General features: G+C 43.7%; 1 protein-coding gene across 2 annotated transcripts in view; it reads right to left on the bottom strand.

The window, feature by feature from the left end:
* TTC39A (tetratricopeptide repeat domain 39A) overlaps positions 1-16,808 on the bottom strand; it is a 118,140-nt gene that overhangs the window by 36,251 nt on the left and 65,081 nt on the right. For both annotated transcript variants that reach the window (XM_077450259.1, XM_077450260.1), the window contains 5 exons: positions 14,847-14,912; positions 9,400-9,508; positions 7,811-7,878; positions 5,077-5,136; positions 1,387-1,548 (listed from right to left, as the gene is read on the bottom strand). In XM_077450259.1, coding sequence (XP_077306385.1) covers positions 1,387-1,548; positions 5,077-5,136; positions 7,811-7,878; positions 9,400-9,508; positions 14,847-14,912 — 465 coding nt within the window. The remainder of the gene's footprint in view (positions 1-1,386; positions 1,549-5,076; positions 5,137-7,810; positions 7,879-9,399; positions 9,509-14,846; positions 14,913-16,808) is intronic.

The raw sequence follows: 16,808 nt of genomic DNA, 5'->3' as shown, positions 1-16,808 counted from the left end.
CCTTTAGTAGTTGGGGCATTGCCAGAGAAGGGAAGTGCTGCACCAATACACCTGGGCATAGGCTCAAGTTGTGGCTGTTACATAAGCCATTCTATGCTGAACAGGTCTACAACATCAAGATAATTCACCGGATTAAACTCATTTAACCACTACAGATCCGCGCTATTGCCAAATGACGGCATTAGCGCGGACCTACATTTCCGGGACTACGTCTATTGACGTGGTCCCGGTTACGAGCGGCCTGCGCGCCCCCTGAGGGGCGCGCGCGGCGCGCTCTGTGATCGGCGAGTCCGTGAGACTCGCCTGATCACCGATCCGTGTAAGGGGTCGATCCCGACCCCTTATCACGTGATCAGCTGTCAGCCAATGACAGCTGATCATGTGATAGAACGGAGCCGGTAATCGGCTATTATTCCTCCTCGCGCTGACAGCGCGAGGAGAGAAAAAAAAAGCCGATCGCCGGCGGCCGTGATCGGGACATCAGTCCCGATCACGGCCATCAATACAAGGGACCACCTGCCACCTGCCTGTGCCCACCTGCCTCCCGCAGTGCCATCCTGAAATAAAATAAAAGCAAAAGTAAGTGCCCCCCCGTCAGTGCCCATAGTGCCCACAGTGCCACCCACAGTGCCACCCACAGTGCCACCCAATCTGCCTCAAAGGTGCTGCACCCCAGTGCCGCCCATCAGTGCCCAGCAGTGCCGCCCATCTGTGCCCAGCAGTGCCGCCCATCAGTGCCCAGCAGTGCCACCTATCAGAGCCACCTATCAGTGCCACCTATCAGTGCCCATCAGTCCCATCTATCTGTGGTACCTATCAGTGCCCATCCGTGCCACCCATCCGTGCCACTTATCCGTGCCACCCCTCCGTGCCATCTTATCTGTGCCCATCTTTGCCCATCAGTGCCGCCTTATCTGTGCCCATCGGTGCCGCCTTATCTGTGCCTATTAGTGCCGCCTTAACTATGCCTATCAGTGCCCACCGGTGCAGCCCATCAGTGCCCACCAATGCAGCCCATCAGTGCCCACCAATGCAGCCCATCAGTGCCCACCAATGCAGCCTATCAGTGCCGCCTAATCAGCGCACTTCAATGAAGGAGAAAAATGACCCGTTTGCAAAATTTTATAACAAACTATTAAAACATGATTTTTTTTTTTTTTTTTTTGCATCTTTTTTTGTTTGTTTAGCAAAAAATAAAACTCCGAGCTGTAACTAAATACCACCAAAAGAAAGCTCTATTTGTGGGAAAAAAATGATAAAAATTTCATTTGGGTACAGTGTTGTATGACCGCGTAATTGTCACTCAAAGTGCATCAGCGCTGAAAGCTGAAAATTGGTCTGGGACTGAGGGGGGTTTAAGTGCCCAGTAAGCAAGTGGTTAAATACCTTTGACCAGGAGCTTTCCTTACTCAGAAGGTCAGCGTAGAAGTATGCCATCTTCCATTGCTGCTTGTAGGTAAAGCACCACATCAGCTGCCAGTAACACATATGATGGAACTGTTTCCATGTCTGCTGGGCTTCACAGCACTCCTCAAACCTCTGGATGGCCTGTAGAGAATAGGAGCATATGTATATAAGTACTACAGATGTTTAGTGTATGGTGGGGGATTAAAAAAGAGGGAGACGTTAAAGCGGAGTTCCACTTAAAAAAAATAAAAGTCGGCAGCTAAAAACACTGCAGCTGCTGACTTAATAATCAGACACTTACCTGTCCCAGGGTCCAGCAATGGGGGGGGATTGAAGCCCCGCTCGTCTCCCCCTCTGCTCGGAGGCGCCGACATTGTAACTGTGGGGGCTCGGCTGTGGCTTCACAGTCGGGCACATACTGCGCATGCGCGAGCCACACAGCACACCGTGACTGGCCATGTAATCATCCTGGACCCGTGACGTGTCAAAGATGATTGCCTAGACCTAGAGGGAGGGGGGGGGGGGGCGAGGTGATCTTCCTTCCAGCGCTGAGGGTGCGCCAGAATGAAGTGCAGCACAGTGGTGTAGTGGTTAGCACTCTCACCTAGCAGTAAGTAGGGTTACTGGTTCAAATCCAAACCACGACACTACCTGCCTGGAGTTTGCATGTTCTCCCTGTGCCTGCGTGGGTTTCCTCTGGGTACTCCGGTTTCCTCCCACAATCCAAAGACATGCAGGTAGGTTAATTGGCTTCTGTCAAAAAAATTGGCCCTAGTATATGAATGGGGACCTTGAATTGTGGGCTCCTTAAGGGTAGGGACTGATGTGAGTGTGCAATGTACAGGAATAGGGACAATTGTAGACACTCAGGTTGAACTTGATGGACTGGTGTCTTTATTCAACCTAACTATGAAACTATGAAGTGGGAGCTGGAACCCTGTGAAAAGAGGGTATCCACCCCCCCCCCCCAAAAAAAATGACAGGGGGTCACCTTCTCTTAAAGCAGAAGTTCCATTTTTGGATGGAACTCCGCTTTAAATGAGCCAGAAGGCTTCATAAGCAAAGTATATAACTAGCACTGGCATAAAAAGGTGCAATTACCACACGATGCATAATCTTTGTCATTATAGCTATTAAAGTCCCATTCTTGTGGATAGACTTGAGAAACAAGGACTACCTCCGATAGAAAGAATGTTTATATAAAGGGCTGGCTTTTAAAATACCATATTAGCATAGGCGTGCGCACAGGGTGTACCAGGTGTGCCTGGGCACACCCTAATCACCCTATGTGGCACAGATTCCCCCTGCGTAAACTCCTGATATTTCAGCAAAGCCCCCTAATGGGGCCCCTAAAAAATGTGTAAAAAAATTATGAAAAGAATAGAATTATAAAAAATAAAATAATAAAAGTAAAAACTACTGACACCATCAACTGCCCTACTGACACCATTGGTATTTATACACATGCATGTGTTTGAGCTTTGAGGAGCACACCCTAATGCAATAGGCTGTGGGTACCTACAGTGCCTTGCGAAAGTATTCGGCCCCCTTGAACTTTTCAACCTTTTGCCGCATTTCAGGCTTCAAACATAAAGATTTATTTTTTGTGAAGAATCACCAACAAGTGGGACACAATTGTGAAGTGGAACGAAATCTATTGGATTTTTGAAACTTTTTTAACTAATAAAAAAATGAAAAGTGTGGCGTGCAAAATTATTCGGCCCCCTTGCGTTAATACTTTGTAGAGCCACCTTTTGCTGCGATTACAGCTGCAAGTCGCTTGGGGTATGTCTCTATCAGTTTTGCACATCGAGAGACTGAAATTCTTGCCCATTCTTCCTTGCAAAACAGCTCGAGCTCAGTGAGGTTGGATGGAGAGCGTTTGTGAAACAGCAGTTTTCAGCTCTTTCCACAGATTCTCGATTGGATTCAGGTCTGGACTTTGACTTGGCCATTCTAACACCTGGATACGTTTATTTGTGAACCTTTCCTTTGTAGATTTTGCTGTATGTTTGGGATCATTGTCTTGTTGGAAGATAAATCTCCGTCCCAGTTTCAGGTCTTTTGCAGATTCCAACAGGTTTTCATCCAGAATGGTCCTGTATTTGGCTGCATCCATCTTCCCCTCAATTTTAACCATCTTCCCTGTCCCTGCTGAAGGAAAGTAGACCCAAACCATGATGCTGCCACCACCATGTTTGACAGTGGGGATGGTGTGTTGAGGGTGATGAGCTGTGTTGCTTTTACGCCAAACATATTGTTTTGCATTGTGGGCAAAAGTTGGATTTTGGTTTCATCTGACCAGAGCACCTTCTTCCACATGTTTGGTGTGTCTCCCAGGTGGCTTGTGGCAAACTTTAGACGAGACTTTTTATGGATATCTTTGAGAAATGGCTTTCTTCTTGCCACTCTTCCATAAAGGCCAGATTTGTGCAGTGTACAGCTGATTATTGTCCTATGGACAGACTCTCCCACCTCAGCTGTAGTTCTCTGCAGTTCATCCAGAGTGATCATGGGCCTCTTGGCTGCATCTCTGATCAGTCTTCTCCTTGTCTGAGCTGAAAGTTTAGAGGGACGGCCAAGTCTTGGTAGATTTGCAGTGGTCTGATACTTCTTCCATTTCAAAATGATCGCTTGCACAGTGCTCCTTGGGATGTTTAAAGCTTGGGAAATCTTTTTGTATCCAAATCCGGCTTTAAACTTCTCCACAACAGTATTACGGACCTGCCTGGTGTGTTCCTTGGTCTTCATGATGCTCTCTGCGCTTTCAACAGAACCCTGAGACTATCACAGAGCAGGTGCATTTATACAGAGACTTGATTACACACAGGTGGATTCTATTTATCACCATCAGTCATTTAGGACAACATTGGATCATTCAGAGATCCTCGCTGAACTTCTGGAGTGAGTTTGCTGCACTGAAAGTAAAGGGGCCGAATAATTTTGCACGCACCACTTTTCAGTTTTTTATTTGCTAAAAAAAGTTTAAATTATCCAATAGATTTCGTTCCACTTCACAATTGTGTCCCACTTGTTGGTGATTCTCACAAAAAATTAAAATGTATATCTTTATGTTTGAAGCCTGAAATTTGGCAAAAGGTTGAAAAGTTCAAGGGGGCCAAATACTTTTGCAAGGCACTGTATGCATATTAGGGACTGTAAACTGAGGTCGGTGCGCTGCTTGTATGCATCTTTTCAGTCTGAAAGATTGCAAGTTTCTTTGCAGGCTGTATTTCCATGCAAACTGCACTAGCCAACGCTCACATGTAATGCTAAACCACCTTTTACTAAATGAATGAAAAGGAACCAGGCTGGAGAGGGAAGGGCTAGATGATGCTGAACATTCTCTGGCCAGGAAATGAGGTGGACTATTTGCTGCAGCTTCTGATGTACACTGTGAGAAGTTCACAGTGTGCAATGAAATCAGAGGAGGTAACTTCAGTCTAGCAAAGGAGCCTATACAACTGTGCAAGACTGAAGGTAAGTCTGGAGTTCAGCATTAAACCATTTTGGTAAAACATGAACACTGCTAACTAAAATTTTGAAAATGCTAGTCAGAAATCAAATGACATTTTACATCTGATGCCGTATGTCCGGATGCCATGGGGTACTGCGCATTATACATTGCTGTGACCCTATTAAATATATATGTTTAGTCTATTTTCTTACCGCATTAATGTTCCCTTTAATTTCTTCTATTCTTCCAGCAAAGAAAAGGAATATAGAACCCTGGAAGGGCATATACAAAAGAAAAAAAGGTTTTAGCTATGAACACACACAGTTCTGGTAAATCCATCGTAAGATATAGCCATACTATTTTTTGTTATTGTTACTCTGTTATTGAGTGGTTAAGTGAATAAAAAGATATGAAGAAGTTGAGATAATAGAAATCCACCACACAGATATTGATATTGAAAGGAAACTAATTTGGAGTTCATATATTTTAAATTTCATCTTATGTTTATAATATGTTTTAAACTGTTTTATATTTTGTAATTTACTGTATAGAAAAGCTTTTAAGCTTTATTTATAAAATACAGGGTGCATCCATGAAACCGATATATAAAAACAAGGTTGTGTGTCTAATTTGAGCTTCAGCTATTCAGGTCTGTAAACAGCATGTTTTATTTTCCTTTTAGTTGGGTAAATGCATAAAAAGTAGAAAAGGTGATGTAAAAAATTCTGTCAAATTTTTTTTTTCTTTTTCTTAGTCCTGAAAATAATGCATACTGTACGATTGTATACAAAATAACCTTTTCAAAAGTTTATAAGAAATGATTGAAATGACTGCATCATATGTTGATGTGGTGTATTCAGAAGAAGTGAGGAAACCTCAAAACGTAGTATACAGGGCTACAGCAATAGATGGAGCAAGGATTGGGATCACTTCATCGTTTTTTAAGCAACTGAGCTAACGTTTTGATAGGAAATTAAACCTAAACCCTAACCTTTTCTAATATGCATTAATGAGTGCGACTGACATATTAATATTTAATAGCAGCTCAGCTGGGCACTCTGCATTTCAAAGAATATGTTAAATTAAACAAACAGTACTTCCTATAATGATAGTGTCAATGTAAAATAAAGCACTCATACAAGTGAAGTAACTGTAGCAGCCACATATCAGGTTTCTGTAGCCATCTGACCAATTGATCAGAAAAAAAGGGTTGCTTCCTTTTATCTGTGCCCCCCCCCCACCTTTACATCAGTATCTCCCTTCAAATCACACCCCCCCCCCTTTACATCACAGTCCCCATTCACATTACAGACCCCTCTACACCACTGTCCTCAGTCTCTCCTTCACATCACAGTCCCCTTCACATCAGTGTCCTCTGTCCCCCCTTTACATCACAATCTCCCCTTTACATCACAGACCCCCATTTACATCAGTGTCCTCAGTCCCCCCTTCACATCACAATCTCACCTTTACATCACAGTCCCCCATTCACATCAGTGTCCTCAGTCCCCCCTTCACATCACAATCTCCCCTTTACATAACAGTCCCCCATTCACATCCATGTCCTCAGTCCCCCTTCACATCACAATATCCCATTTACATCACAGTCCCCCATTCACATCCATGTTCTCAGTCCCCCTTCACATCACAATCTCCCCTTTACATCACAGTCCCCCATTCACATCAGTGTGTCCTCAGTCCCCCTTTACATCACAATCTCCCCTTTACATCACAATCCCCCATTCACATCAGTGTCATCAGTCCCCCCTTTACATCACAATCTCCCCTTTACATCACAGTCCACCATTCACATCAGTCCCCTGCTCACATCACAGCCCACCTTTACATACATAATCATAGATCCCTGCACAGCACAGCCCCCCCCCCCCCCATCAGTGTCCTTAGTACCCGCCTTCACAAAACAATATTCCATTTACATCAGTGTCTTCGCCCCCCTTCATATAACAGCACCCATGTCTTATCATCACAATCCACCCATCCATCGGTGTCCTCAGTACTCCCTTCACATCACAGTCCCTCTTTATAACACAGATCCCCTTCACATGAGTGCCCGCCACCCCCCTTTAAATCACAGGCCCCCTACACATCACAGTACCCCCCCTTTACATTAAAGTCCCCTATCAGTGTCCTCAGCCCCCCTGTTTACATTACAGTCCCCCATTTACCTCAGTGTCCTCAGCCCCACCCCCATTTACATCATGGCCCCCCTTTTACATCAGTGTTCTCATTGCCCCTTCACATCACAGTCCTTCCCCCCTTTTAAATCACAGTCCCTTTCACATCACAGTCACCCTTTCTCCCCACCATCACAGGCCCTTCTTCATATCAATTTCCTCCGCTGGTCTGGACAGACAGGAGCTGCTCAAATGTTTATGTAAACTAACAGGTGACTGATTGCTATGACTGCCCTCTGAGAGTCTAGCTTCCCATTTGGTCCTGATGCCTTGTGTTTTACAGTGGACAGATTCCATAGCCGCCCATTCAGTCCTATAGTGGATATGCTGTCCATCCAGTGTCTTCACTGTCAACCACAAAGGTAGGCAGACTTGCTGGGGAACTAGTCTCAGAGTTGATCATCAGACGTCACCCACCCCATGACAAAACTTCATGGGGGCTATGCCTGTCTGATGGGCACAGTGGCTGGCAGAGATTTTATCAGGCTCAGCTTTAGTGAGCTGCACGGAAAACAGAATGTTTGGTATGGATGCTCTGGCCTCAGTGTCCACTGCCTCCTGTGACAAATTCATGTACCTGTTCCAAAAAGGATAGATAGATCTATAGATGGATAGATGGATAGATAGATAGATAGATAGATAGATAGATAGATAGATAGATAGATAGATAGATAGATAGAACCCATGCTAGATAAACTGAATCTCTAAATCTAGGTTATTATTCTGGAAACTTAAGCTGATCTTCCCTTACCTTGGGATAGCGTTTGAGATATGGGTGTAGCAGATTCTCTGCTTCCTCCACATTTCCTTTACCAGTACCTAGATACAGATAACAGAAATACATTGTAGTGTAAATAGAAGAAATGCAGACATAGGTAGGAACCAGGCCTCAACTGATATCCAAACAAACCTAACATTTGCCAGAAGGACTGGGTTGCCGGTGAGAACATTTGAGGTGGTATCTGAGTTGCTTTAAAACCAGCACTGACCCCCTTCTTGATCAACTGATCCCTGAACTTCAGGCTGTGGAGCACATATGCATCTTACCCCTACCTTCCACATTGCCAGTACCTCAAAGACCCTATGCTTAAGCGCTCTAACCTGGGGGCCGTAACTTTCAGAAAGTTGATATTAGTTTGAGGGCTGTGGATCATGGAGGTGGGCAAGCTGCATGTACTCTATGGTGTCTGCTGTAGACTGTAATAAAGTGAACCTGAACTTTGCCCAAACAGGACAAAGAAACAAGTTTACTTGAAATCCATCCACCCCCCCCACAGCATACTATATTTACCATCTTTTGTTCCCCTGCCTCTCGGTTTCCCGCTGGAGAAAAAGTCCTTTGTAAATTCTAAATTAATCCCAGACATAGACTACACAGGGTTGATGACCCTCTACTACCCCCATGTGACAGTGCTGGGCCAATCAAAAGGCATCAGCACTGTCACATGGTAGTTATTTTTCCCCATACTCAGAAGTACTAAGAATTCCTCTTCATTCCTAAAAAATGAATGGAGTGGCGAGTGTGAAGTTGCTATTGGGCTGCTTAAAAAAAAAAATTACAGCTTTACTTTTATGTTATTATACCAGCTGTAGGTATACCACTGAATCACTTTACATAGCTTTGGTCTAAAGTGGCATGAGAACAAGTATGCTTACTTCTGCGGATGTCTGGGTAAGTGTAGGGTAGACATTAGAATGTAAGCTGTTATACTCTATAAAATATAAAAAATTATTAAAGTGCTGTAGATATATATATAATTAAAAAAGTGCTATCTGTATAAAATTACACCCAAAATATGGGGATCACAACCCCTATATTGTATAAGAAATCCTAAAACTCAATTAGTACTAAGAACAAATAGTACAATTTATATGAACAGCTACTAATTATGCAAAGAATAGTCCGCTGATAAATAAACGCTGATAAATAAACGGGATCAGTCTTGCAAACAGAGGGAGCGTCCACTCTTATGCATTTTAAAATACTCCCGTATTTTGGGTGTAATTTTATACACTGATAGCATTTTCTTAATTATATATACCTACAGCACTTTAAGAATTTTTTATAGTTCACTATGGGCAAATATTGATTATCTGTATAGTGGGTGGTTGATGTAAGCGCACTAATATATTTATATAACTTTGTTTGTCCCAGTGTCAGAGCACTATCAGATTGGCTGCAGCTGACATCATTTAGTCATTGCTCACTTATTTACATTGCACATTGTTTTACACGGATCCATATCAGCGCTTTAGTAATTTTGTATATACTCTATAAAATGCCTTGTAATATGCAGGTATTAAACAAACAGATTAAGTTAACCTGTGAAGTGCACTCACCTAATACAAAGCTCAGGAAGGTGTGATAGCAAAGAAGCAGAAGGGTGCAGAGCAAGGCCCGGAAACTGTGATCCGCTGCCCCCTCCTGAAGCTGCATCAGCCCATAATCCTGTGGGAATTTAAATATCATTAGGCACTAATAACAGTGTCTTAACTATTGTCTGGGAGCATGAAATAATGTATTAAATAAACTATCCAATCAAGCTTGGAAGGAAAACCTTACAGAGCATACAGGGAACTAAATATAATTTCAAAACCAGTTAAAAGTCTACAGATAAATAAATATGGCACCCAAATGAATGGCCGGGGGACATGTGTACAGAAGACTATCTATATCGTTTAGGCAAAAATATATATTTGCATATGCATAATTCACCAAATATTGTTCTTTGTCTTTTCTGGAATGTTCTATACTGTTTTAAGGGCCCCTCTCCACCGGCAGCATATTGGGTGGATTTCATGCGTTTTTGCCCCAATATGTAGGTATTCTGCATTTCAGACATTTATACCTAAATGCATAGGGTCCTAAACTTGGCACCACTCAGTACAGTGTTCAGTGCCATCCTGCATATTTCAGCCTGCCATTGACTTTGACAGGCTGCAAGTAGTGGGGTTGGATGCTTCACCTGTGCCTACTGGGCAAACTAAAATTCTGGGATTGCATTCACAGCAGTTAAATGCCCCATGTGCAACAGACCTAATTGGGTGAATGTTTTATTGAAACATTGTAAAAGTTTATTTATCTTACACTAAGTGCCAGTGTTGTGACAGATACAGTCCGCCTATCGAAAAGTGTCTGCTCTGAACTGCGCAGGCGCAGCGCTTCGCAGTACGGAGCACAAGGAGATTTGGAAAATCTCTGAAGATGAATGGCGCCTGCACCGTGAGTCCAGGTGCAAGCCCCACCATCCAAGTGGACATAGGGCTTCGCTCAGCTCTTTTTATTCTAGCTCTATATTCACTTGGATGGTGGGGCTAGAACCTGGACTCACAGTGCAGGCGCCGTTCATCTTCGGAGATTATTGGAATCTGCTTGTCCTGCGCAGCACACAGCAGACACTATCCGACGGGGGACACTATTTGACATGACACCGGTTCACACTGAGGCAGCACGACTTGCAGAGCAACTGCGTCAGATGACCTGGACACGACAGCAGCGGCGACTTGCAAAACGACTTCTCTATAGAAGTCAATGCAAGTTGCCTCACGTCGCCCCCAAAGACGTACAGGAACCTTTTTCTAAGTCGAAGCGTCTTAAGTCGCTCCGATTAGAACGGTTCCATTGTACAGAATGGGACACGACTTATCAGGCGGCTAAATCACCTGACAAGTCCTGCCAGTGTGAACCAGCTCTTAAAGTTCACATACCCAGAAGAGGAAATGGATTAAAAAAACATTCCATAACTTCTATGTGAAATGTCACTTCCCAGCATAGGGGTATGTTACTAAAAGTCTTGTACAAATGTGTATTAAACACAATATAAATTGTTTGGTTTTGGCTGGAGTCCCTCTTTAAAGAATATCTAAACCCAAGAACCAAAAAATGTAATATATTGCAGCTTATCAGGTATTAGATGTGAAGGCTGCATTATTTATTATTTTACAAGCTACATAAAACCAACAAGAGTGCACCAACCTATTACAATAAAATTACTTTAATTAGCTTAAAATCAAATAGTTATAAAATGCATTCACAATGTTTAAGAATGAGCAGCATTTATCTGTGGCAAAATTGCAGTCCTATTGGGGTCACAGGTAAGTGCTGCTCGTTCTTATACATTGTGAGTGTGTTTTATTACTATTAGGCTGATTAAAGTAACTTTGTTAGGTCAAGGCACTCTTGTTGGTTTTATTTTTGATCATAGTATTGGCTTTCAAGCCATTATGCAGAGCTGTGAAATCTGTGTGTTGAATTTCCTAACTGGATCCTTTTATTTTTCTGCCTTTCTGATTGCTTGCTTTATACCAGGGGTCTTCAAACTTTCTAAACAAAGGGCCAGTTTACAGTGCTTCAGAATTTAGGGGGGCCGGACCATGGCCAGTAGGAAATAATGTCCCATCTTTGCTATTAGAGGAGTTATTAGTGCCCCATCATTGGTGTTATTCGGAAGAATAGTGCCCCATTGGTGTTGTCAGTGCAGAAATGATTGCCCCATCATTTTTGTCAGTGTGAGAAATAGTGTCCCAAGGGGCGAACAAAGGCAAATAAAGGGCCACAGTTTGGAGACCATTGCTTTATACTAATGTTGCATTTTTTTTGTGCGCACCCTGCATGGGTCCGGCATAAGTAACAGAGCACAGGGATCAGGCATAGCCCACAGAGTGCAAGGGTCATGAGAAATAATATACATATTGCAGGGGTTAGGGGAAAGTAACACAAATTTCAGAGATCAGGAGTAACTAACCAACAGATTAAATGGGTCTGAAATAAGAAAAATACAGATTGCAGGGGTCAGGAGTAGGTAACATGCAGGGTTTGATTTATTGCAACTGGTGAGTACAAAATTTGGTGCAGTTCTGCATAGAAACCAATCAGCTTCCAGAATTTTTGTCAAAGCTGAATTTAACAAGCTGAAGTTAGAAACAGTGGCTACCATGCACAACTGCACCAGATTAGCTTCCCAGTTTACAGTAGTCAGAAGTAAGTAATTCACAGAGTGCAGGGGATCAGGAGTTAGTTATTCAGACTTTAGTTGTAATGAGTAAGTAATATAAAGAGTGTAAGGGTCAGGAGTAAGTAATGCAGAGAGAGCAGAGGTCAGGTCAGGAGTAACACATGGAGAGCAGAGGTCAAGAGTACGTAATGCATAACGTGTAGAGGTCAGGAGTGCATAAAGTGTAGAGGTCAGGATTAAGTAATGCACAGTGAGCAGAGATCAGGAGGAAGTAGTACATGAACAGCAGAGAGCAGGAGCAAGCAATGCACAGACAGCAGAGGTCCCAAGTAAGTAATACACTGAAAGCAGAGGTCAGGCGCAAGTAACTCAGAGACAGCACAGGTCATGGCAAGTAACACAGAGTGCAAAGAGTCAGGATTAAGTAACACAGAAAGTGCAGGAGTGTAGAGGTCATGAGTAACACATTGAGAGCAGATATCAGTAGTAAGTAATGCCCCAAGAGCAGAGCTCAGGAGTAAGTCATGTACAGAAGACAACAGAGGTCAGGAGCAAGTTACACAGAGAGAACACAGATCAGGAGCCAGTAGCACAGAGCAAGCACAGGTCAGGAGCAAGTAGCACAGAGTGCAGGGGAGTACATAATATACAAAGCATAGAAGTCAGGTCAGGAGCAAGTAAGGCACAGTTTGCAGGCCAATAACTGTGTGTGCAGTATATTTAAAAATGATTGTACCTCATCTTTGTTACCTTACTAATTTTCCATATATGTAATCCCCAGTGTCCTTCTAATACTTTCCCTCTGTATTTCAGGCACTTCAGCATCTTTCCCAGCAGCCTGGCAGCATAGCCTAATGCCTTGTACACACGGTTGGACATTCCGACAACAAAATCCATCTGATTTTTTCCGACAGATTTTGTGCCAAACTTGTCTTGCATACACACAGTCAAAGTTGTCGGAAAATCCGAACGTTCTTAACCACTTCAATACAGGGCACTTAAACACCTTCCTGCCCAGACCAATTTTGAGCTTTCAGCGCTGTCGCACTTTGAATGACAATTGCGCGGTCATGCTACACTGTACCCAAATGAAATTTTTATCATTTTTTTCCCACAAATAGAGCTTTCTTTTGGTGGTATTTGATCACCTCTACGGTTTTTATTTTTTGCGCTACAAATAAAAAAATACCGAAAATTTTGAAAAAAAAAATGTTTTTTTTTGTTTCAGTTTCAAAACTTTGTAAATAAGTACGTTTTCTCCTTCACTGATGGGCACTGATGGGGCTACACTGATGGGCACTGATAAGGTGGCACTGATGGGCACCAATGTGGCACCAATGAAGTGGCACCGATAGGCGGCACTGATGGGCGACACGGATGGGCGACACGGATGGGCGACATGGATGGGCAACACGGACGGACACTGATAGGTGGCACAAATTGGCACTGATAGCTGGCACGGATGGGCGGCACGGATGGGCGGCACGGATGGGCATGGATAGGCGGCACAGGTGGGCATGGATAGGCGGCACAGGTGGGCATGGATAGGCAGCACAGGTGGGCACTCATAGGCGGCACAGGTGGGCACTCATAGGCGGCACAGGTGGGCACTCATAGGCGGCACAGGTGGGCACTCAGGCGGCACAGGTGGGCACTCATAGGCGGCACAGGTGGGCACTCATAGGCGGCATCGGTGTTATAGTAATGGATGCCAATCAGTGCCAAACAATAATGCATGCCAATCAGTGATGCCCATTGTGGGCACTGATTGGCATCCATTATGGGCACTGATTGGCACCCATTGTGCTGACTGGCATCCCTGGTGGTCTAGGGAGGATTATGGATTTTATTACCTTTTCCCTGGTGGTCTAGTGGTGTCCCTGGTGGTCCAGTGTGGGCATCCTCGGGGGGGCTGTGCTGATAATCAATCAGCACAGACCCCCCCTGTCAGAGGAGCAGCCGATCGGCTCTCCTCTAATCGCGTCTGACAGACGCGAGTGAGGGAAAGCCGATCACCGGCTCTTCCCATTTACACTGTGATCAGCCGTGATTGGACACGGCTGATCACATGGTAAAGAGTCTCCGTCGGAGACTCTTTACCGAGATCGTAGTTGCCGGGTGTCAGACTGACACCCCGCAACAACGATCGCCGCGATGCGCGCCCCCGGGGGCGCGCAGCGGCTCATAATCCTAATCACGTCATATGACGTCCGGTTAGGATTATGAAACCACTTTGCCGCCGTCAATTCCCTATAGGGCGGGCGGCAAGTGGTTAACGAGGTGACTTACAACACGTACGTCGGGACTATAAATGGGCCAGTAGCCAATAGCTGTCATCTCTTAATTTATTCTGAGCATGCGTGGCACTTTGTCCGTCGGAATTGTCTACACACAATCGGAATTTAAACGATCTGATTTTTTTGTCGGAAAATTTTTGATCCTGCTCTCAAACTTTGTGTGTCGGAAATTCCGACGGAAAAAGTCAGATGGAGCCCACACACGATCAGATTTTGCGAAAACACAATCCAATCGCACATTTTCCATCAGAAAGTCCGACCGTGTGTACAGGGCATAAATCTTGCCGTTCGCGGGAACCTACTCAGCCGCAAGAGCGCGTGTCAATAGAAAATAGTCAAATTATAGTAAAATTCAATATGACAGGAGTTGTTGCCTGCATACTGCAAGATTTAAACTGCACTGCCAGGCTCCCCAGTGGACGCCTGTGTCCGATGAGCTAATGGTAACCTTATAATACCATAAATAACCCCCGACAGCAGTTGATGAGCTTTAGATACAATTAGGAGGAAGGAGATAATGCTGAAAATATCTTACCTTGTTACCAGAAAAGCCAACAAACTCCAAGAGTCGCAATATCCTGGTGGGCAGCATTGATAGAGTCTATGAGGAGATCAAAGAAACACCAATATATTAGAGTATATATAGATAGAGTACTAAAACAGTTTTTACAAATACAATAAGAATTTTAACGCCAATTTTTTTTTAAAATGTTGCATGGTTTGCTGTGTACAGTGGTGCACAGTCATGTTGGAACAGGAAGGGGCCATCCCCAAACTGTTCCCACAAAGTTGGGAACATGAAATGTCTTGGTATGCTAACACCTTAAGAGTTCCTTTCACTGAAACTAAGGGGCCAAGTTCAACCTTTGATAAACAACCCCACACCATAATCTCCCCTCCACCAAATGATTTGTACCAATGCAGAGTCCTGACCTAAACTCAATAGAAAACCTTTGGGATGAATTAGAGCGGAGATTGTGAGCCAGGCCTTCTTGTCCAACATCAGTGCCTGACCTCACAAATACGCTTCTGGAAGAATGGTCAAACATTCCCATAGACACACTCCTAAACCTTGTGGACAGCCTTCCCAGAAGAGTTAAAGCTGTTATAGGTGCAGAGGGTGGGCCAACTCAATATTGAACCCTACAGACTAAGACTGGGATGCCATTAAACTTCATGTATATATATATATATATATATATATATATACAATGTGTGTGTGTTTATATATATATACATATTTTTTTATCAGAGATTCAGATTTTCCTCCACTGATCAATCCAGAAAAGAGGGACCAGTTACCCCAACCTATTGTTTTTTTGGAACCTCTGTAATACAGTTGTGCTCAAAAGTTTTCATACCCTTGGAAAATTGGTAATACACAGTATGTACCATTTTTAAAGAAAACATGAGTAAGCAGGCAAAACACATTTCTTTTATTTCTTATGGGAGTCATATTCTGTAACTGTAGGTGATAACAAAATGGCACAATCATGAAACAAAACATGGCAACAAGTAAACAAATGAAATGACCCCTGTTTAAAAGTCTGCATCCCCTACACTGGCCCATCAACAATATGTTCCATTAGAGCCGAATCCTTCTACAATAACGGGAAGTTGATAACCTTCCAAGACATTTCAGCTCAACTCCCCGACGCAGACATTCTACAAATATCTCCAAATAAGAAATTTTTTACAAAGCTCAAAAACACAATCTCAGTGGTATAGAGATCACACGCCATTTAAAGCCCTCTGCTCCAAACATGACCCTCAAAGACACGTTATCTCGGATGTGTACTGTATGATGTTCCCCGAAACACCTACTAAAGACAATGCTGCATGCCTAAAATGGGAAAGAGAGCTAGCCAAAGACTTTACACAGGAGGACTGGCACAACATATACACTCACATTCATAAAGGCTCTCTAAATGTTTCCGCACAAGAAAATGGGTACAAATTATACTCCAGATGGTATAGAACCCCAGATAGAATCCACAAATTCCACCCCAGTTTCCCACCACTATGCTGGAGATGTAATACCACTTACGGCTCTTTAATCCACAGATGGTGAGAATGCCCCTTAATCTAACCTTACTGGAACGAAGTTCACTGTCTTACCAGACTTCACGCCAGCCCACCCCAGACTTCACGCCAGCCCAATATCTCTTGCACCATACGTCCATACCACAATCGGCGTATAAAAAATCCCTTACCCTGCACTTTATAAATGCAGAAAAACTCTGCATCCCAACTTGCTGGTGATCTACCTCTTGCCCCAGTATATCTGAATGGCTCCGCAGAATAGGGAAAATTGCTGAGATGGAGGACTTAATCCATCAAGCAAGAGATGCACCAACCAGATTTTATAAAACATGGTCATGCTGGCTACATTTTAAAGGATCGACTGAATATATCAACATCATGTCCAACCCCGTATAGCTTGGCCTGGGGGACCCTATAAGTCCCCTCATAAATACACCTTACATCCAACCGTGCT

This window comes from Lithobates pipiens, unplaced genomic scaffold (genome assembly GCF_037356315.1).
Source record: "Lithobates pipiens isolate NorthernLeopardFrog02 unplaced genomic scaffold, aLitPip1_a1.2 Scaffold_23, whole genome shotgun sequence".
In the NCBI taxonomy this organism is placed as follows: domain Eukaryota; kingdom Metazoa; phylum Chordata; class Amphibia; order Anura; family Ranidae; genus Lithobates; species Lithobates pipiens.
This window is presented reverse-complemented; position numbering and strand designations above follow the sequence as displayed.